At 45.5% G+C, this 27,151-nt stretch overlaps 2 protein-coding genes across 2 annotated transcripts in view; one reads left to right on the top strand and one right to left on the bottom strand.

The window, feature by feature from the left end:
• Positions 1–11,350: 11,350 nt before the first annotated feature.
• On the bottom strand, positions 11,351–18,391 carry DNAJC9 (DnaJ heat shock protein family (Hsp40) member C9). The gene is made up of 5 exons (XM_078613436.1): positions 18,084–18,391; positions 15,701–15,841; positions 14,313–14,567; positions 12,676–12,762; positions 11,351–11,829 (listed from the first exon to the last, which is right to left on the bottom strand). Exons 1-5 carry the CDS (start codon positions 18,249–18,251, stop codon positions 11,710–11,712), a joined length of 771 nt encoding a protein of 256 aa, XP_078469562.1. The 5' UTR covers positions 18,252–18,391; the 3' UTR covers positions 11,351–11,709.
• Positions 18,392–23,323: 4,932 nt separating this feature from the next.
• NFKB1 (nuclear factor kappa B subunit 1) overlaps positions 23,324–27,151 on the top strand; it is a 50,976-nt gene continuing 47,148 nt past the window's right edge. The window contains exon 1 of the mRNA XM_078613434.1: positions 23,324–23,555. The gene's annotated coding sequence lies outside the window, so the exon portion shown is untranslated. The remainder of the gene's footprint in view (positions 23,556–27,151) is intronic.

The raw sequence follows: 27,151 nt of genomic DNA, 5'->3' as shown, positions 1-27,151 counted from the left end.
GGCGGAGACGGGCTATTAAAGGGAACGGAGTTTGGAGAATTCGGGGTTGGTTTTGGATAACGAGTGGAAGTGTGGTGTGAGTCGGCGTCGAAAATAGAGACCCTTCTTTGACCAGCTAAAGCCTCCTCTTCACATTGTTGCTAACCTACTCAAAGTGCGTTCTACCAAACCTACTTTTGGGCCCTATCGCATCCCTGTGTTCCACCTTGCAGTCTGCCTTCCATGGATCCGGGTCATCTGCATCTTGAGGATGGGAGACGTCGCTCTAAGGGGCGACCCCGGGGGAGGAGGGAGGCTTCTGCTGCGTGGCTGTCTTCTCACCACCACGTGCCCCCCCCCCTCCAGCCGCATCCGGGATTCGGGGGCGCTGTCGATGTTTTAAAGTCACGACTCAATTGGGAGCACTTGGACCAATGACGGGGTGTAATTTGTTTTCCCTAATTGTATTGTCATGTATATATTGGTTGCCTTGATTGATATTTGGAGGGGTTTTTTTTCTCTCATATGACTTCGTGTGGGTCGTGTGTATAGTTGAACTTCTTTCGCACCGTACGTAGCCAACCGTGCTAATCGGAGGTGCGGGGGAAGGACCACAAACTAAACACGCAAGAAGCAGTTTTAACGAAATGAGTTATAGATTTTTGTCCTATCCGCCGTTCACTTTGTGATTTTGGATAACAACAAAAAAATTGCGGCAACAATCTTTGCCCCAACGCGGCTTGATCTAACGCGTGTGTTTCAGCTCCATACACCGTGTTTCGGCTCCACGTCGACAAGTATTGCCCTGCGAGAGTGCTACGTCTGTTGGAAGGTGTCACTGCATCGGCCGCGAGAACAATTTTATTCAGCACGTACGGTTCTTTTTGTTGCGTGTTTTATGTAACACGCACAAACACGCACAGCGGCTCGTTCGCAAAATTGCCACATGGCATCTCGCCGTCCAGTCGTTGAGGACGTTTAGTCATAGGGACGTCTCGATGGCGAATCATTGACGGTCAAGTGACAGTGTCAGGGGTGAGCGTTTGGCGTGAGTGCCGCGGTGCAGGTGAAAAATAAAGAATGTACACACAGGTAATGCAGAGTGACCCAGCATACTTTAATACAATAACAAGGGCAGAAATATTGTATTATTATTAGATAAAGAGGAAGGGATGATAATTTCGTATTCAGGAACGCAACCCTAGTTTTCCCATAAGCTCTTATTTGTTGAATGCGGTTTTGCCCAACACGACGATTTTCCAGGAACGTAACCCCCGCGTTCGGCGAGGTCTGCCTGTGCAATAAACATTAGTGAGAGTGCCTGGGTTCTGTGCTGACGCTGTGGAACGAGTTCACTACGATTCGGAGCCGGGATGATCCTACTGCGGCAATAACCCCCGGACCGCAAGCCAAGCCGAGCAGCAAGCCAAAAAATATCGAGTGAGCAATTAAGCGCTGTCTTTAACTCGAATGCTGTTTCTGGTGAGACTGGACTTCCTCGTCAGCCATGATCAATCCACTGCTGGATAAAGGCCTCCCCGAGCCGTCGACATTTTTCATGATGCTGCGAGACCATGATCCATCCAGTACCTGCACAACAAATTATCTCATTTCCCTCTCTCGCTTGGTCGACTTACTCTCCATTGCGTGCCATTCCTTGGCTGCCAACCTGCTATTCTTCTAAACCAAGTGATTTTTAACCCGGGGATGCGAGATGCCCTTTCTCGGGGTGCGAGACAGTGCCAGATTTTTTGTTTGAAGGTAAATAATCGAAACACAAATTTTGCACGGGCACGTAAGTACAACCCACTTTGTTTAATCAAACCTATTAGCACGATAAAATGTTTAACCCATTGAGAAGCAAAGGGGTGTACGGCTGCAGTAAATGTTAAGAACCACTGCTTTGAAACCGTTGTCCCATCACCCCTTCAAGTGTCGTGTCCTTTCCAAGCCCACTTTATTTTCTTAACCTTTTGGATGATGTCATTAACCCGAGTCCGTTCTCAATTAACCACGTGTGGTTGGTTCTACCTGTCAATGCTACGCCAAGCGTGCATGCTATTTTTGTTCTACGTTTTCGTAAATGACCGCATTTCTGAGCCATGTCATAATCCATAACTGGGTAGCATTATCCATAATACAGGTTTTTTTGGGGGTTAGATCGCGTAAATATATAAATGTGTCGTTAAACCCGCCCACCACCCGACACAGCCAACTAGTAAGGGTTGTCACGTAAACAGAACGTGCCAATTCGTCACTAGTACAGCACTAACCAGTGTGTTGGAGAGCCAAGCCACAACATTTACAATCTGAGTACGACGTTTCGCCAGTAATTACAACTAGCTTCATCAGGCGACAGACAGATTTGTGGAGAAGTCCACCTATTTAGTTCCTTAAATAGAGGGGTAGCTGTGATGACAACACTTGTGAGCCCGTCTTGTGACAAGTGTGGGGGGGGGGGGTCATGAATGCATATAAAAGACGATGGGTACCCGGCGTTGCCTTTCGGGTTATTTTTATGGCAATCAACGCACGTTATGCATGCGCATTATGGGAGTTCATTGTTCTTGTACTTCCTGTCGATTGTGTGCACTAAAATAGCCGTAGCAACGGTAATCCCGATTGAACGATGGTGACCTGTATAGGCATGCATTTAAACAATGTGTAATGGGTTCAAATTCAGGCGCACACTTAAACTTGGAGGCAACACTTTATTAACCAACGCAATAGATAACTGGGATGTTAACAGGACAACTAAATAAGGTGGTGACTACCCTTCCTAACTTAACTAACACTTGAAGGGATAACTACACAACGGGACCAGGACAGTTTAACAGGCTGCCTGGTCCACAAACGGAGATCGGAGACCGAGAACCGTGGGGCCGTCCATAAATGACGTCACGCGATTTTTGACACCCCCCACCCCGTCACACGGCGTCACAAAAAGTCAGACCCCCCCTCAAATATGACGTCACAAAGCTCTGCCCCCCCCAAATAAAACATGCTTCAAATCGCTTTAAACTATTGTCATTGTAGTGCGTATATAATGTGGCGCTGCACTCTGATGTTGTAGGAGAAAACATTTATTAAAAAGTCTATTTAATTAAGTAGAACGTGTTGTCTATATTTATTTAAAGTTGCGCATTTCTATGTGACGTCACATTTCTCAACCCCCCCCCCCCTCGTCACACATCGTCACAAATGTCTGACCCCCCCCCCTCCCCCCAGGTGCGTGACGTCATTTATGGACGGCCCGCGTCTTCATTCCCGGAGTTGAACAGCCCCGCGCTCTCTCTGTCGGGACGAGGCTTTTCACTGCTGCGACTTGGCCGGCTCTGCCCTCGGCCACGCATCCTTCTAGATCCTTCGGGAAGGACCGGGTTCCTTACCACGTGACCCCCGGTCACGTGCTCTATCGGGTTCACCATGCAGGGTGTCACGGCCTGACGTGACCTAAGTGACCCCCGGGCCCTGCTCTCTCGTGAGTCATGCCGGGCCTTGCTCACGTGGATGCCAAAGAGAGGCACCCCATCTCCAGTCACCGTCATCACCTGGTACTGGCTCAACACAGCAGTAGTGACATCATTTATGTCGCTACAAATTTATTCTTTCATGATTCGCTTCCAAGCGGCGCTAAATCTGTAGCTATCCGACGGTTAAATGCATTTTTATTTCTCTCAATTTCGATAGATTGTCTAATTAGTCTTGGGCAGTAGTCACTAGTTTCGCACATAACTTCAACATTATCAAAATCAATTGAGTGTCCTTGTTGGCACGCGTGTTCCGCCACTGCTGATAGTTGTATTTGGGAGTATTTAATATTTCTTTGGTGTTCTTTTCGTCTCGTACTGATCATTCATCCTGTTTGCCGAACATAGCATTTGCCACAAGCGCAATTAATCCGGTACACACCTTCTGTTAATAGCTTCGGTAATTCATCTTTTGTACCAGATATTAATTTATGTATTTTATGTACCGTGCCAAATCTGACTCGGATGTTTTGTTTTTCCAAACATTTGCCTAATTTATCAGTTACTCCCGCAATGTCGGGTATTTTAATAGTTTTAATCACTTCGTCAGTTTCAATACTCGTGTTATTTCATTTGGTTTTGGCATCCAATGCCCTGTTGATTTGCGCATCATTGTAACCGTTCAATTGTAGCGCTTATTGTAACATGTTTGATTTAACTTGTCAGACGATCGTCATCTGACACTATCTTAGCCCGATGTATGAGCGTCTTGATGAGAGCGCATTTCTGTGCGGGGTGGGTGATTTAACGACACATTTATATATTTACGCGATCTAACCCAAAAAAATTGTATTATGAATGATATTGGTTGCGAAACCCTACGGGTTAAACCGTTAAAGGGTAGTATTAACCCGAGTACGTTCTTAAATCTACGTGTTCTTCATGTCTCAATGTAACTCCAAGGGTGCATACAGTTTTTGTTCTATATTTATATTCATGATGACTGCATTTCTGAACCATATTTCGCACGTGGTGGCGAGATGTTAACTCCCTTGTCTGGTATAGAGGAGGACGTGGTGTTCGAAACTGTATATTTGGAGTGTGCATGTTCTCCCCGTGGTTGCGTGGATTCTTTTCCGGCCCCTCCTGTTTTTCTCTCCACATTTAGAATCAATATCACGCTTTTCGAGTATTTTGCAGCTCTAAATTTTCACACTATCAGCCACTTCGTTGAGCTATCATTTGTGAGTCAAGTCCCTTCTCAAAAAGAGCTACGTGGCTCAGTGGGCCTTACCTGGTCAAATAAAAAATGTAGCAGTCCACGTAACAGGGGTAGTAACGCACTACTGACATTCAACCGAACACAAATTGCACTGACAGGGCACGTGTCACACAGTAGACGCTAGGTGGCGACCTCTCACTTCAATTTGCATGAGGCGGAAAGCAAAAGTCGCACGCACGTGACGAGAGAAAAGTCAATGTTGGACAACTTTTCTGTTGCCACTCTGTGCATCGAGCGGCGTTTTGAGCAACAACGTCTTGCCAAAGCGACGAATATAGATAATTTTCTGGGACGAGTACATGATACAGACTTGGGGGCGAAACCAGGTTTGTGTTCAGGATCCTCTCTTATCAGTAACCCCTTAAATTTCGATTTAAAGCTTTCGTGACTGCAGGGATTCATCTTCTTGGTTCTTTCGGTAGTCACGTAGAAGGGAAATAATAAAATAATAAAAATAATAAAACATAATAAAATAATTCTCACGACGTTTCGGCCACAACGCAAGCAGCCGTCCTCAGGTGAAGAACAGTTCTGTCGGAAAGACGCTGTCTGTCTTTCCGACTGTCTTTCCGACATACCTGTTCTTCACCTGAGGAAGGCTGCTTGCGTTGTGGCCGAAACGTCGTGAGAATTATTTTATTGTTTTATTTGTATTATTTTATTATTTCCCTTCTACGTGACTTTACCGAAAGAACCAAGAAGATGACAGTAACACCTTGTTTAATAATGTAATTAATTGGTCAATTGTCTCGTGACGTATCTATGATTGAATGTTGAACACATGTCGGTAATCAACCGTGCTCATCGGAGGTACAGGGACATGATCATTCCTGGTATTATCTTGTGGTAGTTCCATCATCATCAGCCATGGTCAATCACTGCTGGATGAAGGCCTCAAAAATTCACAATCCTGCGACGTGATACTCCAGACCACCTGCACACGAGCTGATAGTGGCATCATTGGTCCACGTTTCTTCTCTCGTATGGCAGGGTGATCAGCAACTTGATTTGTTGATGTCGAGGTTGGTGAGTCGGCTGTCGGCTACGGGTCCGATGTTGTGACTGAACACTGCGATTGCACCAACAGATGCGACTTCCCGTGGGTAAGAGGAGTCGTACGGCCAATTATTTCGACTGTCCGCTATTAATTTTACAGATAAGTGGAGTTAATGTTGTGCATAATAGGATGGCCCAAGCCTCCTATTCGCACATTCGCCTATCCAGTCAGATTATTTTCACAATACTCAGGAATGTAAATTATATTAATGACTACCGTACTGATTATTTAGTGCGTGGCAACTGGAAATGGTTTCCCGTGTTAAGTGTAAAATGTCATTACAAAGCAAACACTGTAAGCAGCAGCAGTTTAGTCAAAAGAAAGAGTTACATTATTTCCTTGACACCTCATCAGACTTACTGCTGCAAGGCAAAAGGGGGAACACGCACACTCCAATCACAATACAAATTGCGAGGTTACCATTTTGCAAGGTGTGTACATTTGAGTTGTCATCAGCCTCGAGCGAAGTGTTTCATTCCGCAATTAAAATGTATTAATTTTTTTTGTCATCACGGGATGCATAATACAGTGAAACTGCTCTCTTATCTTCATTATTATTTGTGACCTACCAATGTCTGCAGCCAGGATCAATCGATGATAATCTTATTAATCTGCAGATATTTAACAGATGAGATGCGTCGCACCGTTAATTCCTCCTGTTTGATTATAATACTTCTCTTGTCCGTATGCATCTGGGTAAATAGGGTTTTTTTTGCGGTTAAGCCATAGTCCCCACATACCACTCGTATCAATGTGGATAAGAGGAGGGGCCACCCACTCCTTTGTAGTCACATTGGTATAAACGCTTGATACAAAATGAACAGCGCATTGAAAAAGCGTACTATTTTACGTACTATTTACAAAGTGTTCACAAATCCACACTGAGAAACACGACGATTGAAAGAGGGGTGTAAATTATTTGTTGAATAGTGTATTTAAATAGAGGTACTGCAGGTAAGTAGTTTTAAGTTTTAAAGGCATAGTTTGACAAGACAACACTTGCCACCATCCTTCAAACCCGTTGGTGAAAAAGAGCAAAGTTTTTGTTTACATTATAATGTTTATGCGACAGCCGGGGGCTTATTGGACCCCGGGGTCCCGCCATAAGGTTCAGATGTTAACTACCTCGCCTGGTATACAGGAGGTCGTGGGTTCGATCCTGATGCTTGTATATTTGGAGTTTGCATTATCTATCATTTTTGCCCAGGTCGCTTCTGAAAAAGAGCTCACTGGGCCCTACCTGATAAATATAAAATAGAGTTTAGTTTAATTACAGACGGGCACCTCCACTGGCTTTCATGCATCGCCTCTTCACACACATTTCGGCGCATATTTGTGTTGTATTTGTATGTTGGTCTTATTTTGTACCGTACGTAGCCAACCGTGCTGTGTTTATGGCTTCCATGAAGCATGTCTTTAGTGCCAATTTCATGTTTTGCTGCCCCTAATTCAACCATGGGCTATGTCAACCGTAATTTATAAAAAAAAAATACCGATGTAACTGCAATATTTGCATCAAGTCACAAATCCAATGTTCTTTATACGTGTAGCGTCGGAAATGCACATCTCATACCGTCGGTGTATACTTACCCGCCCATAGGGGGTGCCACCCTGAGCTGGGGAAGGACAGAGGGAGCCGGACCCTTGAGGGGCCGGGTTCTCCCCCCCACCCCCCCAGGTGAGGGGTTGGGGGGTTCTTCCAGAGCCCCCTGGAAGGTTCCAGAAATGGGGCGGTATCGGGGGCAGAGAGCCCCCGAGAGGAGTATAAAAGGGACACCTCTGGGACAGCTCGGGGCAGTGCTCTGAAGACGAAGAACCGAAGACCAGCTAGGCTCGGACCCTGGGACCCCGAGACCAGACGTCCTTGTAAGGGTCGGGGCCGAGCGTGGACCAGTGGTCAGGACCCGTACCTTGGCTGGGTCGGGTCAGGTAGCCTCCCCTAGGGCACAGATAGCCGGAGGGCTGAGAGCCAGGTTACCCAGTGTGAGGGCACGCTAGCCCAGAGGCTGTACCTCCCTAGATAGTGGGAGTTAAGGGGAGTTCTGTTCTAGTTAATAATAAACCGTGTTGCCTCCAAGTGAAGACTGGGTCTCCATTCAAACACATTCCTGCGGAGGGAGCTGATAGGAACGTTGGGTTGCTCGGTCAATGGCCAGGGTCAACGGCGGCGTGGTGTATTCCGCAAATATGCCCGACTGTGAGGGCGGACACAAGCCGGCGTGATTAGGTTAAACGTTGAGTTTTATAAGGGCACCACGGGGTGACCAGCCCCTCCCACCCCCCACCCAGCCCCACCCTCCCCTCCCCACCCAGCCCCTCCCTGCACAGACGGACACAATAATCCCCTGTGGGTTGGTGTAACTAGGTTCCTACCAGTAAAACACTACATATGTATCCTGATCACTTCGTCCAACATCACCTCTTTTTGGAATGGATCCAAAGTTGTTTGTTTCGTTATACTGCAATAAAAAGCAGAATCTGGAAGTTTACTAAGAGCATTCTGATGTATTAATATAATTGAAGTGTCACAGGGTACTGCATTGCCTTAGTTTGGAACTTCGCAAAATATATTTAATGTATTTGTATTTTTCAAGAAAATGTATCGTACCATAACCACAATACTGGTGCCCTTTGAGTGCATGATCTGCTTTAGCAGCGCATATTTGTGTTGATGGTTTGAAAAAGGCACTTTCATTTTTCTTCCCCCAATGAAACCCTGGGAAACCACCCAAATAAACGTATCATCAGAGTTCTCGACTGCACTACTCGATGTTACACATAGAAAGTGACAGCGGTCTCCGTTTACAAATTGACATCAGGGCAAACATTGAAAATAGTTCTAGTCAGGGAATGTATCATTGGCTGGCTCAGAAAACCAAACAGCTTAGGCACTAAAACCTTGCTTAGTATTCAGTGATTCAATAAAACTCGTTGAAAGACAAGCTTGGTTTATAAGCTGAATGTCAGCATTATGATCTTGTTATTGTACCTAATGAATGAAAAGCCACAAGGGAACACAGGGCTATATATGCCCACATTTAAATGAGCAATGTGAATGGTGCCAGACGAACAAGTTTAGTGGATCCGTTTATCAAAAAATGTGTACTCAACAAATGCCAGTTTTTTACTTATCAGCCATCAACACGCTCCAGCAAATACAGAATCACTTCTTAACTCCACCAGCACACTTGAAAACATAAACACGGAAGCTTCTGCTCTCCAAGGTCATCAGCACAATACAGTGGCCTCCAATCGCATGTAATCACCCAGGAATCTGTTTGATATCAGAGTTTCATTGTCCAGAGAATGTTTGTGCTGCTACCGTTTCACTTTAGTTAGGTCCTTCAGGCAGTGTTTTTTGCATACGTTCTTTCACAGGATGTCCAATTTGTTAGAAAACAATGTGAACACACACATTGTGTTGATTCTGACCAAATACATTTCAAAATATTTTTTTTTACAAAGGGCACGTGGGGATTTTCACTGCAGCACGCGACTTAAAATGGAGCGATGCTCAAGCACGATGTTTTGCATGAACAAGTGTCCCGCATCCTGCATCGAGTGTAACCTGCATGGGTAACGTTTGTGTATAGGGACTTTCCCAAAAGTTCCAGATTCTCATAAGTCAGGGGACTTCCCGACAGTTTCTTGTGGTGACAGTTCAAGCTAGACTTGCATCACCTGAACAATGGTATTAGTTGCAACAAATTGAAGGTGGGATTGTTGGGCTCTGCTGTGTGAGACCTCTGCCCCGAGTGACGCCAGCTGCAATTTCCAACTCCCAATTCTACATCTGGCCACCAAGAGCAAGACCAGAGAAGGCATCAATAGCCTCTCTCTGGAAAGATGGTCAACGCTGCTGGCAAGACTTCCTGCTCCAAAAATGTAGGGAGGAGTTGCATACAATAATACGCATTCCTGTATATGCTGGCAGGGGTCTTCCAATGTAGTCTGGAATTGGTATGCTGGCGTTTGAGTCTGGAACAAGTTCAGTCAGATGGAGAATGCCCGTGGATGCAGGTAGCAATGTCTTTGAGATCTAAAATAAATGATCATATCTGAACAGCTGGGGACCCACAAACTGGACCCATCTATTGAGGTGTTCAGGTGTCAAAGACAAAGACCCCCCCCCCCCCCCCGTATAGCCTTAAGAAACTGTTGGGGCAAGTGCTGCGAGCAAGCACCTATGATAGCCAGAATGGCACACGAGGGGGTAGGTGGCTAGCACCACGCCCGGCCGCCTTTTTCTCCCTCGTGGCAACGTTTTCTCATCGTACTAGGTACTCAATTGAGGCCGAGTCGACCTAGGGGAGGCCCAAGACCGGTTCAGATCATCATCACTGGTGTTGGCCATGAGCGGGAATCGAACTCGGGTCACTGGGTTTGTAGCAAAGCACACTAACCACTACACACATTAAAACATTCAAGTTAACTGTAAATGGTGTGTAACATTTTTGTGATATGCTGATGTTTGAAATGACAATTTTCAGGAATATGGATTTTCTTAATTTGCCTGAAGTGCTTGTTATTGGTGAAAATGTTACAAAGAAATACCATTTCAATGCACTACCGGAATCTTACAAAATCAATACTATGTATTGTGCTCATGTGTTCTGCAAATATAGGGAAAGTCCCAGATACGTAGAGCACGAATATCTTTCCAGCAGAAGTGTACATTTTGCCATAGCTTTACACATTTTTAAGTTATTGGCACCCTTATGTCATTGGTGTCATCCGGAAGCCATTTCATGTAAAATATTTTGTGACTTCATATTAAACCTTTTCTGCCTCGGTCCGTGAAACTTGGCCAAATCTTACATGTCTCTGGCATACATATCCCTGCCAATTACCAAAAACAACAAGTCAAACACCCTCCTGAGGTCATTGATTGGACATAGATTAATACGAATAGATTCAGGAACATGAATTTGTTAGGGTATGTATGTAGAACTTATTTCAAACCGTACGTAGCCAATGGTGCTTATCTTCAGAGGTGCGGGGGAAGGGCAACAAATACATTTACATCTAACAACATTTTTTATGTAGGTGTCAAAAATATACAGTGATTATGGAGTGAATTTAGCAATGATGGGGCTTCAGTCCCTCTTGAAAGTTGGCTCCAATTTGCCGTTTATTCTCAGTGGATACTGGTTAGGTGTTCTTTGCTTTAGGGCATGAGCATTGTTTTTCAAGTCACGTTTGGGTGCTTGGCTTAGTAATTTAACAGATTTTTGAGTTGCAGGATGCAACGTTCTGAGATTAATAGTGCTGTGCAGATGCCCGCAAGGAGTGCTTTATAGTATACAAGATAGAGCATGTCTATAGCTACATCATGTTCATAGCTGTATGTGAAAAGTTATCATCAATGAATTGACGCAATAGTTTTGCACAAGTGTATTCAATTACATTTTGACATGTGATAAACTAAAATGAAAAACCCCTTCACTTTAGAAAGTCACGCTGTATCTGTAATCGCTCTAACCTCCTCACGTGCTGCACTGAAACGAAACTGCTTGCAGAGCTGCTGCTACATCGAGTTCATAATGACATCACAAGGGACAAATCGTTGTAAGTGCCTTGGGAGCACATTTTCAGTATCATTTAATCACATTTATTTTACACATCCATTTTTTCCCCTCTCAATAGCATCTAAATACACGCGTAACAGAGTATGTATTCATATACACCAAAACAATAAGCACTCGTGCAAACCTGCACATTGTGTATTTAAATTATTTAACTACATGGCGATAGAATTTCAAACTCTACTGTCCCCACATTTCAAAACCACTGGCTTCACCCCAGCCACGAGTTTGCCTACTTGCTCAGCTGCAGCAACTCATCGTAACACTGACGTCTTGCTTGGTGCTGCGAACGTAATGTCAGCTGTGTCGATGCCGAATTTGTGAAATCATGCAGATTCACTTCTTCCCTTTGCCTTTCTTCGTCGCAGGCCCTGCATTCTTCCCTTTCTTGCAGTATTTAGATTCCAGATCAGCCAGAAACGAGTCCATCTGATTCTTATTGTTTTCTTGACGTTTCTGTTAAAACACATGCGCGTATATCAACGCCGACAATCTTCAAATTTAATTTCAGTAATGTAATTCTGTTTATGGCAGTTGCGAGAGAACGGACTTTCGCAAACAGCTACAATTATTCAAATATAGACAGTGTGGTAAATAGGGGACAACGTGAAATTAATGTGACTTAACACATTCCTGCGGAGGGAGCTGGTAGGAACGTTGGGTTGCTCGGTCAATGGCCAGGGTTAACGGCGGCGTGGTGTATTCCGCAAATATGCCCGACTGTGAGGGCGGGCACAAGCCGGCGTGAGTAGGTTAAACGTTGAGTTTTATAAGGGCACCACGGGGTGACCAGCCCCTCCCCACCCAGCCCCTCCCCACCCAGCCCCTCCCTGCACGACGGACGCAATAATTCCGTGGGCTGGTGTAACCAGTAGGTTCCTACCAGTAGGTTCCTACCAGTAAAATACATTCAAAATTGGAATCCAATGAACAACCGTGAAGCTCGTGTAGTGGTACACCCCTCCTAATGGATCTACCCAAATGGGAATGCAATTATTGTTTGCCAATTGAGTCTTTAAAATAAGAGTCCTATCGTTGGATACACCTATGCTCCCTGCAATCACAAACCCGTACTGACCAGCATGGTGAATGCTAGTAAACTAATCCCCTCGGCCCGCATGACATTGGGAGGCCTTCACAGGGCTCTGCATGTATTATAGTACCATCATAAATAACTTAACAACCTGTCACACGAGCGCTCATACAATTAACACTTCAGGAATTTAATCTTGTGTTATTAGACAAGAACTCCTTGTGTGTTTGCAGGCCACAGGCTCGTGTAGAGAATGCTCTACTCCTCACCAGGATGAGTGCTTGGAGAGTGTCATCGGATCCATCAAGCCCAAGTTCCTTCGCGTGAGCCTCCGCTTCCTTCGCTTCGGCTGTGTACTGCAGACAAACGCCAACTTTTAGTATCGTATGTCACACTTTATTTTGAGGAGTTCGTTTTATGCACAATATAAGGATTACTACATCATGATGAGGCAACACTATCATGGAAAAACCCAATGAGAGAATAAAAGATCTTTGTATCTGCATGGCACTTTCGCCAACTTTGTTTGTCAGCTGCCACCGTGAAGAAATGCTGATGTTCCGCATTTTGAAAGCTGTTTCTTTTAAGCATGACATTGAACTGGGTCAGTGAGCTGCACTACATGTATTTACATGGCCATGGATTGCTTGCAAGTTGGCACATGCCATTGAGGTGCAAATTTACCCCTCCCACAATTGAATTAACAGTCACCATTCAGGATCTGAAATGCTTTTTTTTTTGCCCTTGTGACACATATCAATGTACTAGCTGTACTACCCGGCTTCACCCGGGACTTGGATTCACCACACCCGGCCGCCTTTGTCTCCCCAGTGGCGATGTTCACACCACAACAGTTATTCGTTTGAGGCTGAGTCGACCTAGGGGAGGCCCAGGACCAGTTTAAATAATCGTCACCGGTGGTGGCCGTGAGCGGGAATCGAACTCGGGTCGCCGGGTTCGTAGCGCAGCGCGCTAACCGCTACACTACAATGCGTTACGCTTCCACATGCGCGGATCACGTGTCAGATTTGACGTCACAGCTCACTTGCCATGCAATAAATATTTGCATTGTTGAGCTCCACCCCCAAAAAAGTGTATTTTTATCATTTTTACATGGTGTACAGACTGGAAAGTACCCACATGGCAAATTTGCAGTTTGTTGCATGTCGGGAAGTACGCTAAACATTTTGAACAGACACACATATTCACAACTTGCCTTTTATATATATGGAGATGTCATGTGAGCATACTAGATAAAAACATATTTCTTACATGCATGATGAAATGATAATTAGAACATTTAAAATCATGGTTAGTGGATGGATCAGAAATCAGAGCACTGAGCTAGCACTATTGAAATGCTGAGTTTGAATCTGAGCAGCCCCCTGTGATTAAACAATGTGCTCATGTGTCATGATTTGATGGTTTCATTCCAGTCACCAACGACTGTACAAAATATAAACACATTAAATTTGGTTCTGCACTTAATCTGGCAACATTTCAGCTATAAGATTACAATATATTGAGTTAACAATCACGCGATGACGAGGATGGGTGGGAAAGTGCTGCCCCATCCGTGTGGATCAGGTCACTTGACTGAATCTCAGAGGTAGCTCTGCATTATCCTCTTTCATTCTGACATGAAGGTTTGCACCGCTCAGTGAGAGATCTGAATGGATTCTTCAACTCATGTCACAATCGCGATACAATTTAAGGAAAATAATTACGAAAAAAAATCATATTTTTATTAATCTTTACATCCCAATTATATAGACACACCCACAAGTTGCGTGAAAATTACCACTTCAGTGAGCCAAATGTACAAGTTGTGTGACCCCTGTTCTCGGCAACGTCGGCTCTCATGCACTTGGCATTGCGACCCGCGGCGATGTGAGGAAGCGTGCACCTTGCGTCGGCGCTTCTGCCGCTTCTGCTTGCTCTCCTGGCTGAACGCGGGGAAGTCGGGGAGCTCCTGTGCGTCAACGGCCGCCTGCAGCGTGGCACGGAAGCGCGGCTCGTCCTCGATGGCGGCGCACAGCACCATCTCCAGGATGCCGTCCATGTCGCCCTCGCAGCTCACGTACGCCTGCTTCAGGTCCGCCAGCTCCTCCTCCGACTCCTTGTAAGTCTTCTCAAACTTTCGCACGTCCTCCACTGTGATCTGCCAAGCAACAGACGGGACTGCAAGATTATAGTCTCTTTGAATGTTTTTTTTTCTTCAGAATTTCTATTTTTATTTTCAGAGATGGAGGACATCATGAGAACTCCCTGGAGATGATTAAGATGGTTAAACCATCTGTGTCATATGGATGAGACCACATTGCAAGGCAGACTGTGAACTGGAATATATAGAAAGGAGCATGGAAAATAGGAAGGCCAAAAAAGAATTGGAGAGGCATGATGGACAGCGATTTAAAGGTCATTGGAATAACGTTGGGTGATGTGGCTCAGCTGACTGAACACCAGAAAAACTGTGTTGCCAGATGTGCTGAACAGGACGGGAAGGACCAAAGTCTAAGATCATACCAATAGTCCTATTGATGTTGTCATGAGATTAATACATTTCCATTCATAATTCTCACGACTAGCAGTGCACTGCTGTGTCAGAATATACTTGGAAGATGAGGCCAAAGTGCTAAGGAATGCTGAAGTCACTTTACCTAGGGCTCTTTAAAAAAAAGATCTGGATTGAGCATTTGTCAAAGTTGAAGGCTTTCTGGAGAAAGCTCTATCGAAAAGGGCTATGTTAAGAAAATTAAGCCAAAGATGTAGAAAGGAAAACTGCTTGAGAACTTGAAGAATGGAGAGCTAAATGAAAAGGGAGGCGCAAGACTGGATAGGAAAGAAAAAACTTGAGCTAAGAAACTGATCCTCGGCCTTTTTCTGTTGGCAAATATGTATGTTGATTCACAGGTTTCTGCCAAGCTGATTCCCAGGTGCGGTTGCTAGCTGTCTGCGTCCCTGTGCGTCTTGGGAGGATGAGACATGTTTCCAATAACACCTGTGTGTATATGTATGTTGAACTTATTTCGCACCATACGTAGCCCACCATGCTAATTGGAGGTGCAGGGGCAGGCAGGACATCAAACGAAACACAAAAAGCAGTTCTAAAGAAATGAGTTTTCAATCCGGATTTAAAAGTGCATAGCTCCAGTGGCTTCCCAATATCAGAAAGAAGAGCGTTCCAGACGGCTGCAGAAGAGCATCTGAAAGTGCGCGACGCAGTGACTGTCTTTGTTTGATGTCTAGTCAAAAGCCGCTGCTGCGAGGATGACCAGATAAGCGGCGTGTCACCTTCTTGAAAAGCATGCGGAAGTACTGCTCCCAGTCGCGGTCCTGGTTCAGCACGTCCGACTCCTCGTCCACAGTGCCATGCTCGTCGTATGCAGCGCGGGTGTCTTTGTCCTTGAGCAGTGTGTATGCCTTGCCCAGCAGCTGTTACCACCACCACAACAATAATAACACAACAACAACAACAAAGAATTATGTTAGAGGCTGGATGTTGGCAACCATATCTATAGAGTGGTGGCGCAGTGTTTGGCGCAACGCACCATGAACCCGGCTACCAAGAGTTGGGTTCCCAGCCGCTGGTTAACTTCAGTGGCGATTATTTGAACTGATCCAGGACACTCACCCCTACCTCCACCCTAACCAATCCGTACTGACCAGTGTGGTGAAGTATGGTCAAACATGACCAACACGGCATTCATCGAGCAGGGGGGCTTGACAGGAGGCTGTGTATGACCTGTGTCCTTGTAATAGTACCAGAGATGTTACGAGTGTCATATGTTCTGATAGTAAATGGAATTATAAATCTATCATAGCATAGTATTAATTTGGAAAGCTCGTGTGGTCCCAACCCAGGTGATAATTCTGGGTGTCATTCTAACCGTTTCGTTATCTGTATCATATTACATTTGACTGACATATCATTATAACCGTATGGAACATCGTTATAATTGTGATTACAACATTTTCGGCCTGTGTGGCCCCAACACCCGTGTTTTCCATGCATATAGCATCATAATCGTCATAATATTATTCCATCTCGTTACAACTACTTATTATGATACTATGGACGTGCCTGGAAGGCGCTTGCAGCCCTAAATCTCGGGCGCAGTGTCTCTGAACAATCATCACAACCCTAGATTTGAAGTTTTCGTGACTGCAAAGATCCATACTCTTTGGTTTTTTCGGTAAAATCACGTAGGTGAAAACAAAATAAAAACAACTAAATTAAATCACGACGATTCGGAAGCAACACAAGCATCCGTCATCAGGTGTGACTGCTCCAGTAAAATAGTAATTTTATTTAGTTTTACCTACGTGACTTTACCGAAAAAATCAAAGAGTACATTACAACCGTGCCAGTATCTCTCGCTCGCCGTGTTTTTCCCTGTATATAGCATGACAACCGCCACAATATTACGGTTATTACACATGTGTGTATACAGGCAGTCCCCGACTTACGATGGTCCGACTTACGATATTTCGATCTTACGATGGCGATACGACAAAATTTGCCATCAACAACCTAACATCGTTTAAGTGTGCAGACGACGGACAGAATCTTGGCGAGTACAGTACAATATACGTTACGATACGTTCAATGCATGTATGATACGTAGCTTTAGCGATTTAATTTTAAGGTTACCACGATAAATTGCTCTGTTTTTATCGACTTACGATATTTTCGACTTACGATGGGGTCGTCGTAACGCATCTCCATCGTAAGTCGGGGACTACCTGTATATACATGTGTATATACATGTGTGTGTATATACATGTGTGTATATACATGTGTGTGTGCATTCATGTGTGTGTATATACGTGTTGGCTGGGTCATGTAGCCCGCATGCCCAGCCACCGCATGCCTAAACAGCTTTTGTTCGGCCGGATCGAGGGGGCTAAACGGGCGCGGCACGGGCTAGAGAAGAGATGGAGTGATGTGGTGCAGGAGGACGTGGAGCTGAGTGGACTTGCCGATGACTGGTACCAGCGGTGTCAAGATCGGCCTCTGTGGAGGAGGCTCGTGAAGGACGCTACTGGGCAGTTGGAGGCAGTCGCCCTCCAACAACAACGGAGGGCGGAGGAGCGACGCTCACCACAACGAGCGGAGCTCCGGGTGGCTAAAGCACAGCAAGTTGGTACAGTAGGGGGCACAGGTGGTGCATCAGCCAGTCATCTCGGTCATCTCGGTCAGTCGACCCGTGGCACCTGCTGGGTCTGCCCCGTGACCTCCTGCCAGCGGGCGTTCGACACTTCACGTGGCCTCAAGGTGCACTTGGCCTGGCACAAGCGTCGTGGTGACGTCACCGCCACTTAGTGGCGAATGGCGGTTGTTGTTGTATACACGTGTGTGTATATGTGTGTGTGTATACACGTTTGTGTATGTGTGTGTATTTACATGTGTATATATACGTGTGTGTATACACATGTATATATGTGTGTGTGTATACACGTGTGTATATATACATGTGTGTATTTACATGTGTGTATATATATATACACGTGTGTGTGTATATACGTGTGTGTGTAAATACGTGTGTAAATACGTGTGTATACACGGTGTGTGTGTAATACGTGTGTGTGTGTATACACGGTGTGTGTGTAATACGTGTGTGTATACACGGTGTGTGTGTAATACGTGTGTGTGTGTAATACGACGGCGGCCTGCCTGGAAGGCGCGCGTGGCCCCGGCCCCGGCGCGGTCGGGGTGGGTGTCGAGGGCCTTCCTGCGGTAGCCGCGCCGCACGTCGCCCTCGGAGGCGCCGCGCGCCACCCCGAGGAGCGCGTAGAGGTCGCGGCTTCCCAGCACCGCCTCGCACTCCTCCAGGAACCCCATCGCGATTGCTGCTGGACAAATGAACGCGGGCCGTGTGGTGCGACGAGAGTTTGATCGGTGAGGTGGTAGGCGATGACTGTGGTGGTGGCGGGGTGAGATTTGGCGGGAAAGTGGTTCAACTCGCCTGACCCCTGACCCCTGACTGACCCCTCCCCCTCCTCCCTCGGACGAGTCCAATACACGGGGGGGGATTATTGAAGCAACTTTTAATGAGAATTGCATTTAAACTAAAATATTTCCTGATGCATAGTTTGTTTTAATTGGCACACAGCTGTATATTGAGAAGAGATAACTCTTCAATTACCAATTTTTATTTTATTTTATTTGCTACAATTACGAATTTTGTATTTAAAGTTAAATTACAAAAGTGTTGCGTAGTTGGTTCACTCCACTCTGCTTCTTCTTCCGGACTCAGTGGTGACGTACCGGGTACTTTCACTTCCGAGGGCCATCGGCTGTGCATCGATTCCTCGATTATGAACAGAACGATTACCGTAGTTACTATAAGCTGATATTTTGTTTTAAAATAAATTCTGATTAGATTTGTTTTCATTTATATATCGTTACATTGCAGTTTACAGCTCACAAATGTATAAACATTGTATGTGCGCCACGCGCATCAAATATTATTTCGATTCAGATATCGATTCGAGTCACTCTTTAAATGGAATTGATGTAATAATCTATAAGGAACTCATACTCTGTAAGTATTGTTTATTGTGTTGTGAATTTAATGCAATATTCATATCATTGATACTTGTATAGATGTTGCCGTCTGTAATCTTCCTATACGGCAGTTGATTTGTTTTAGCAAGTTAAATACATCGATCCGCCCTGTCCACCCAGCTACGCTACATTGATTTTAGCTTAATTTTGGTGATTTCGAAAACGTTTTGGTTTAGCCATATTTGTTTGTTGTAGTACAGAGTTAGACTGATAACTTTAATCTAAATTGTCTTGTGGTTGTTATTGATTACTTGCATCCCACTGGGATTTTTGCACACAGAATTCATATACGGTGCTTTTTTCTGAAAGACTTTGCTGTTTTTTCCTGGATTTTCTTGTTCATGTTTTTTGGTGTCCGGTGGCTTAAATTGTGGCTTAAATTGTGGCTCACCCGACTTCTTTCACGACGTACGGTCAACGTGGAAGAGTAGGCCAAATGCCCCCTTAAGAGGGCTTATCTCTAACTCCCTTCCGCCGGCAGTGGTGTGAGTTTTAAAACGTAGCCTTTTTGTAAAAGTGCGTCATCTGGAAAATACTGACATTGTTCGTGATGTAATTCAGAGTAAATATAGGGTGCTTAAAAAAGTGTTCACACTTCTGAGAATTTGCAACAACGCCACGAGAAATGTGGTGCCTCCGGGCTCTGGAGACCACCTTGAGAAGATTCCAGGCGTGTGTTGACAATGATGTCGAACAAGTGGAGACCCTTTGAGTTTTTGAAGCTATTCACATACATTTGTTATCATGTTACAGTGTATTATTCGTTCTTTTTGCATTAAAAACGATAGTCCCATGCAAGTGTTAACATGTTTAGAAGCACCCTGTATATTAGACCAACCAGGGGCGCCAATACCGAAAGGCTGACGGATTTATTTAAATGGCTTGGACCAAGGTTTGACAGGAGGCTGTATATGCCATGTGGCCCTTAGAATACCGTAGTGCCACGGATGTTACGAGCATCAGATGTTCTTATAATCAATCGTTTTACGTGGGGTTCACATCTCCGTGGGATGGCAGGGTTGGCTACGTACGGTGCAAAAGAAGTTCAACATGCATACGGAGCAGTCATAGGTGCGACATCATTCACGTCCACACCCGCGCACTCACAAATACTGAAAGACAAAGATCCCCCGTATAGCATATAACAGACTACTGGGGCAAGTGCTGTTAGCGAGCACCTATTAAGGCCAGCACGGCACACGAGGGGGTGTGGGTGGTCACCACGCCCGACCGCCTTTGTCTCCCCAGTGGCGATGTTTACACACCGCACCAGGTACTCATTTGAGGCTGAGTCGACCTAGGGGAGGCCCAGGACCGGTTCCGATATAATTGTGCGTAGAACAGCGCGCTAACCACTGCGCCACCGCTCCCCACACAGACACGCACACAGACACACTACACTATCACAAACACAGCCAACATTCACTAAGTGGCGGTGACATCACAACAGCGCCTATGCCAGGCTAGGTGCACTTTAATGTCACGTGAAGTGTCGAAGGCTCGCTGGCAGGAGATCCAGGTGCCATCGGTTGACTGTGTGCCAACTTGGATTTCGATGCCAGCATCGTTCCCTTCGCCCTCTCCCATAGAGGCCGATCTTGACATTGCTGGTACCAGTCATCGGCAATTCCACTCAGCTCCACATCCTCCTGCACCACATCAGCTGATCTTTTCTCTTGCCCGTGCCACCCATGTTTAGCCCCCTCTATCCGGCAAAACATAATTTGTTTTGGCATGGTTGGGTTGTGCTTGTGGGCTACATGACCCACCAAACGCAGCATTGTCTGCCGAAGGAGCTCTCCGATGAGACTGTGCCAAGATCTTTCAAGGATATGTGACCGCACACAAGCCAGCCTGGTTAAGCCCATGACGGAATGTAGGCAGGCCATCCTGAATGTTTCAAACCGGTGGAGATATTCCTTCAAAGGGTGCAGGGTTTGCAAGCAGAGAGAAGGGAGGGCATAACTGGTCAAGAAGACCTGGAGCTTCGAATGGAGTGACATACTCGGTAGCTTCCACACAGCGTTACACAGGCAATGAAAATATAGTGCCACTAGACTAATTCTGAGTAATACAGTACATCTGCTCCTAAACTGGAACTGTCCAGTTCTGGAAAATTCTACTCACTCACTGAACTGTCCTATAACTTATTGGGAGTTTAGGGGGTGAGTTTTTTTTACAACCATTCTGTAGGTGCATGACGTTGAAATGTTACGTAAAAATGAAGCAACAAGCAATGGTAATGCATTTTACTCCTGTACACGTGGCGAATGATGTTCATTGAAGAAAGAAGATCCCTACTAATCATTACTCTCGTTTATCTTGATGTACAATAACCCCAATTCAGCTCCATTTCAGTTCACAATAAACAACATTGGTTTTATGGTTTAATGCAGACTAAAACAAGTGACAGGGGATGCACCAAAGGTGTCAAGGGTAAACAGACGAAAGGGGATTTTTTTACTGCATGCGCATTCTGTATTGCTGCAATATATATTGTACCGTGTGCTTGTGATGCATGGAATATAGGGAAACCACCTACCCCTTTTGGTTCAAACGTTTTCTTCGGATTGAATGATGCACTTTGTGTGTCCCCTGTATTTTAAAATCAATGGTTGGGTTTGCGTATTATTGTCTGGAGCTGTAGTGCAGTGGTTAGCGCATTGCACTATGAACCCGCTCACGGCCAACACCGGTAATGATTATCTTTAACCGGTCCTGGGCCTCCCCAAGGTCGACTCAGCCTCAAATGAGTACCCGGTGCGGTGTGTAAACATCGCCACTGGGGAGACAAAGGTGGTCGGGCGTGATGCCGGCCTTCATAGGTGATCACTCACACAACTTTTCCCAAAAGTCTGTTCAATCTAGAGGGGGGATCTTTGCTTGATGTGTGATATGTTTATAAGCACGGGCCACGCGTGTTGGGTTGGTCATTCGAGAGCGTCTTATAAGTAGCGTACGGTACTTTCCATTATAGTGTGCCATAATAATTCCGATGGCGCAGGTACATAATTTAATACGATGTTTACAAATTCATAGCAGGGTTGTGTAATTGCAACCGTAATTAATGTACAGTGTAGCCCTTTGCAAATCCACTGCTGGATGAATGCCTCCCCACGCCGTGTCTGGAAGTTGCTTGATCATACTTCACCACGCTTGTGAGTGTCAATTGTACCATCAGATATTTCCAGATCTTTTATGAATGCAAAATCCAAAACAAAAACCACAGCAGTGTGATTGCGGCCATGCAACCCAAACGATGGGTCACCTATCAAGATCGTAAACCCATAGATACCCGTAGAGATACATAGAGACCCATCGAGATGTATTACAGTCAAGCCACAGTAGGGCGATTCTGACATGCAGCCAAAACTGTGGACCATTATAAAAACAAAGACAAAGATCCCCCGTGTAGCCTTAACAGACTGTTGGGGCAAGTGCTGTTAGCGAGCACCTATGAAGGCCGGAACGGCACACAGGGGTGGCCAGCGCCACGCCCGGCCGCCTTTGTCTCCCCAGTGGCCACATGTACCACACCGCACCAGGTACTAATTTGAGGCTGAGTCAACCTAGGGGAAGCCCATGACCGGTTCAGATACTCGTCACTGGTGTTGGCCGTGAGGGGGAATCGAACTCGGGTCACCGGGTTCGTAGCGCAGGGACTACACTACCGCTCCCCATATACTAAACCCATAGAGACACACTCACAGAGACCGATTCTGTAGAGATTCAGAGACCCATAGAGACCCGTTATGGGAAAAAAGCCCACAGGCGTGCGATGGGTGACCACGCTAACCCAAACTGTGGACCATATCGTGAAGCACTGCAGTCTGGGGATCCTTCAACAGAGGATCAAGAGAACATATTGCTGCCGTACGCAAGAATTAGAGAATAGAACAATGGCCAATGTTTGTATTGTTTATGAATGACGGGCGGCAGTGTTAGTGTTGGTCAGCGCGCCGCGCCACGAACCCGACCTTATCTGAACCGGTAACCCGGGCCTCTCCCCCCCCCTAAGGTCGACTCAGCCTAAAACGAGTACCTTGGTGGCTGCTGAGAGAGACAAATACGGCCGGGCGTGGTGCTGCCCACCCACCTACCAACCCTCGTGCCGGCCTTCATAGGCTTGGCTCCTCGCTCACGGCAAACTTGCCACCCCCCCCCTTCTCCCCAACAATTCTGTTTCGGGGGGTCCTTTATTGCCCTTCATTGTTGTTGTTTCCTCGGCTTCACGTCCGAATCGGAGCTCCCCCGCCCGTGCTTTTCGGGGTTCACTTTGCTCCACCCATCGCTGCCATTGGCCACGAGGAAAGGGGATTTCCGTCTCGCCTTCTGTCACTTTGTGCCAGCCACGCACACGGAGGGAGGAGGAGGTGTGTGGTGTGTGGCAGTGGGCGGGAGCAATAACCGACGCCTTTGTTACTTAAAAGAGCTTCCTCGCCGTTTGGGGAGGGTAAATCGAGGTTTTTGCACGGAAGACTGTGTCACCACCACTACCAACACCACCATCCCTACAATAACGTGAACGCAAAGGAGGAGGCTGCCACCACCACCGCCACCCTCCCCCACACCTACCTCGTGAGTTACCTGTGCCGAGATGATATTTGATGCGTGAGTAGGCGAGAGAAGTGGGGGAACACAGACGTGGAGTAGGGATAGAGGGGGTAGAGAGAGAGGGGAATGGGGTAAGGAGAGCAGAGCGTGAAATCTATTGTGAAATATTTTACATAAAGCATAAAAAAACTAAATGATGAACGAAGCAAAGTGCTGACTACACCCGAGTATCTTCTTGATTCCTGAGTGAATTGTGAACATTGAAGGTGGCTCTCCCCGCCCGTGTATTTTGGCAGAGGGAGGACAACATGTTTCGTAACAAGTTTATAATTTAACGCGTCTGGTTAACGCGAGACGTGGTTCGCTCTGAAATGTTGCGCGTTTTATATTCTTTTAAACATTTCAATCGGTGATTTTGATCAAAACGTTTTAGTGGGGTGTTTATAAATAGATGGACATGTACACACTATTTACGGGGCTGGGGGTGTGTGTGTGTGAAGCCGTCAACACCGATGACGATTATCTGAACCGGTCCTGGACCTCCCCCTAAGGTGGACTCAGCCTCAAATGAGTAACTGGTTGCGGTGTGTAAACATCGCCACTAGGGAGACAAAGGCGGCCGGGAGTGGTACTGGCCACCCACCCCCTCGTGTGCCGTGCCGGCCTTCATAGGTTGCTACTCGCTAACAGCACTTGCCCCTACAGTCTGTTCTGGCTATACAAGGGGGTCTTTGTGTGCGTGTTTTAAATTCGGATCAATCTGCTGTCGCCTGATGATGCCGTTTGTAATTACTGGCGAAACGTCGTACTCAGCTTGTAAATGTTGTGTATTTACTCTTCCAACACACCGGTGTGCTGTAATAGTAACGAATTGACACGTTTTGTTTATGAGACAAACCTTACTAATTGGCTGTGTCGGGTGGTGGTGGGTTTAACGACACATTTATATTTACGCGTTCTAACCCCAAAAAAAATCGCAGTATTATGAATCTGTTAAGTTGATTTGTTTTAAAACGTCAAACCTCTTGCAGGGTGACAGCTATAGACTCACAGTGGCATGTTCAAAGCAGGCATCTAAAAAAAATACTTTAATTAAAGTACTGTACAATAAGATGAATACTTAAATGTTATCCAATACTGCACTTAAGCGGGAAGACCCTTACCTGGGTATCAGAAATTGCAGAAGTGCTCTGCTTTGGAGGACTAATTCCTCAAACTTGTTTTTAAATATCCAGTACGTACGACGCAAGTCTATACAGGACCGCATTACAATGTATATTGCAATGTTGCTGAGTCGATGTTTGGATGAAACTACAATGTAACATTGCAACGGGTTAGAGTGTTTTTAAGATGAGTACAGTAGTAGTAGTTGTGTGAAGCTCAACTCTGACGTTCGGTCATTTCTGGAAATTCCCTAAACGTCCGACTGTCTCTGACTGTCTCTGACAGCGCAGGGCGTTTATCAATAAACAGCGGCTACAAAATGCAACTTAAGGCTATATAGTAAGGGCTTGAATTGAGACGTTTATCTATTTTAGTTTTAATTAACTATAATGAAACAAAAGTATGAAAAAAATAAAAATAGGTTTTACCCTTTCTGGTAATAAAAGAGGTGTTCAGATGGTCAAACACCAAATATAAACCTTTTTGCAAGGAATACTTTGATACTGGCAAAAAAAGGTCCCATTTTGTAAACAAAAGTAGAGACGGAAGATTAGGGGAGGGGGTGGTGAAAGTCATCACGATCATTAGAGCGTCATGTCATGATAAACGAATGAACAGAGGCATTCCACATAAATAGGGAAGGGAGATGATGACATAAGAGATATATTTGTCAAGTTTTCACCAGCTCATAGATGTAGAACTTATTTCGCACCATACGTAGCCAACCGTGCTAGTCAGAGGTGCTAGCTTGTGCTGCCCTGCTTTATAAAAAAAAACACATTCAGACAGGAATATATATACCCTGTGCTCTTTCTGTGGTGCACGGAGCCAAACCTGAGCAATGGGATACAGTACATACCATTATTACACTCTTAGCCTAGGAACAAAGCATTGGCTTCGAGGATAGCCCCCTCCCTAGGCGTGTTTGTGGAGCTTACCTCTCGCTTTTTTTGCTCTCAAATGCAACCACATAGATGTTCTGGAGTTTACCCTATTGTGTATTTTTGGAACGGGGCATGAAGATTTGGATTATTGTACCGTGTTAAAATCATACTTGTGGAGGGGGTGAGGTTATGGCAAGTCTGATCATTTTAGATTTGAAGCTTTCGTGACTGCAAGGATTCATACTCTTAATTTTTTCGGTAAAGTCACGTAGGTAAAAAATGGAATTAAAATTTATAAAATTCAAATAGTAAACATTGCTGTATCAAGTGAGCTTGATGCAGCAAATCTGGCTGTGACGGTCCCACCTGATGACGGAGACTTGTGTTGCCTCCGAAACGTCGTGATTTTTATTTTATTTTTCTTAATTTTAATTTCATTTTTTACCTACGTGACTTTACCGAAAAAACTAAGAGTAAGTCTGATCATAGTGCGGCAAATCTGTCTGGTATGGGCCCATTCATTTAGTAGGTACGCAAAAAATATGTCAAAACTTGACCCCTCCACCCATTTCATCTTTACGCACGTGGACTTTTTACACCCCTAGCCCCCCCACCAGCATACGTACGCTTGACCCCCCCACCCAATCCTATAGAACGGCCGATATTTAATCCACGCAGAAACGATCAAGAATTAATAATATGAACGTGTTGAAGCAAACAGATAGTCCACCGCCGGCTGCATTAAATAATTAAGTTGCGGTACCTTTAAAAAGTTTGTCTAAGTGTCCCCTAGGTTCAAACGCCAGGCCTAGCTTTACACACAGAATGGATAACACGGTTAAGTATAATTGTTTGTACAAAGCTGACTGGTTATTCAAAAACACGTCTATTATGATCTTAAAACACAATTAAATCTCGGTGAACTAGTCTGTATATTAAGTGCGTCGACTGAACATCTGCTCTAGCAGTAGTCCGATGTACAGACGAGTGTTAGTACTGACGACCGGGCAGCAACACGAACAGAGCACCGCGGCAGCTAAAACCTTGAGCCAGTGGCAGTCTTGCAGTGAGGCCAGATTGAAGGACGTGTGATCATCATCCATGGTGGGTCAGGCCGTCAGACGATGTCAGACTCACTGCTGAGCTTGTGTGATAGCTGCAGTCAGGGGCACGGTGGCACACAAGTGACACCTCTCCCACAGTCCCACTTCTCCCGGTAGTACTTGGTCTACAGCTGAAGTAACCGAACTGTGGCTCATTTGAAGGCCAATGTAGACACATTATTATCGAGGATTCACCCTCACCCCCCCTTCCTATTCGTACATTGTCAATAAACCCCCCCAAACGCAAGCGTACGCATTTGGGTTAACTCCCCTCCATGCGTGCGTACTAAATGGATGGCCCCTATTTAGTGAGCGGTGCTGGGGCTGGATGATTTAGATGGCGAACCAATACGGAATGCATGCGATTTGCGTATTGAATAACGGATAGGTGTACAGTATATACTATATATTCTGAGCATCGAGACATTGACAAAAAGCAGGTGTGTATGTTGAACCGAGTCTGCGTACC

The sequence above is a fragment of the Lampetra planeri genome, chromosome 41, assembly GCF_965212315.1.
Source record: "Lampetra planeri chromosome 41, kcLamPlan1.2.h2, whole genome shotgun sequence".
Lineage (NCBI taxonomy): Eukaryota > Metazoa > Chordata > Hyperoartia > Petromyzontiformes > Petromyzontidae > Lampetra > Lampetra planeri.
This window is presented reverse-complemented; position numbering and strand designations above follow the sequence as displayed.

What these genes read in the sequence shown, in the direction of transcription:
- DNAJC9 (XM_078613436.1), bottom strand. Translation starts at nt 18,251, where the DNA reads ATGGGGTTCCTGGAGGAGTGCGAGGCGGTGCTGGGAAGCCGCGACCTC. An exon ending in TCCGCATGCTTTTCAAGAAG is followed by an intron (nt 14,568 to 15,700) that starts GTGACACGCCGC and finishes GTTGCTTGGCAG; the next exon opens with ATCACAGTGGAGGACGTGCG. An exon ending in CTCTCCAAGCACTCATCCTG is followed by an intron (nt 11,830 to 12,675) that starts GTGAGGAGTAGA and finishes GTGTTTTAACAG; the next exon opens with AAACGTCAAGAAAACAATAA.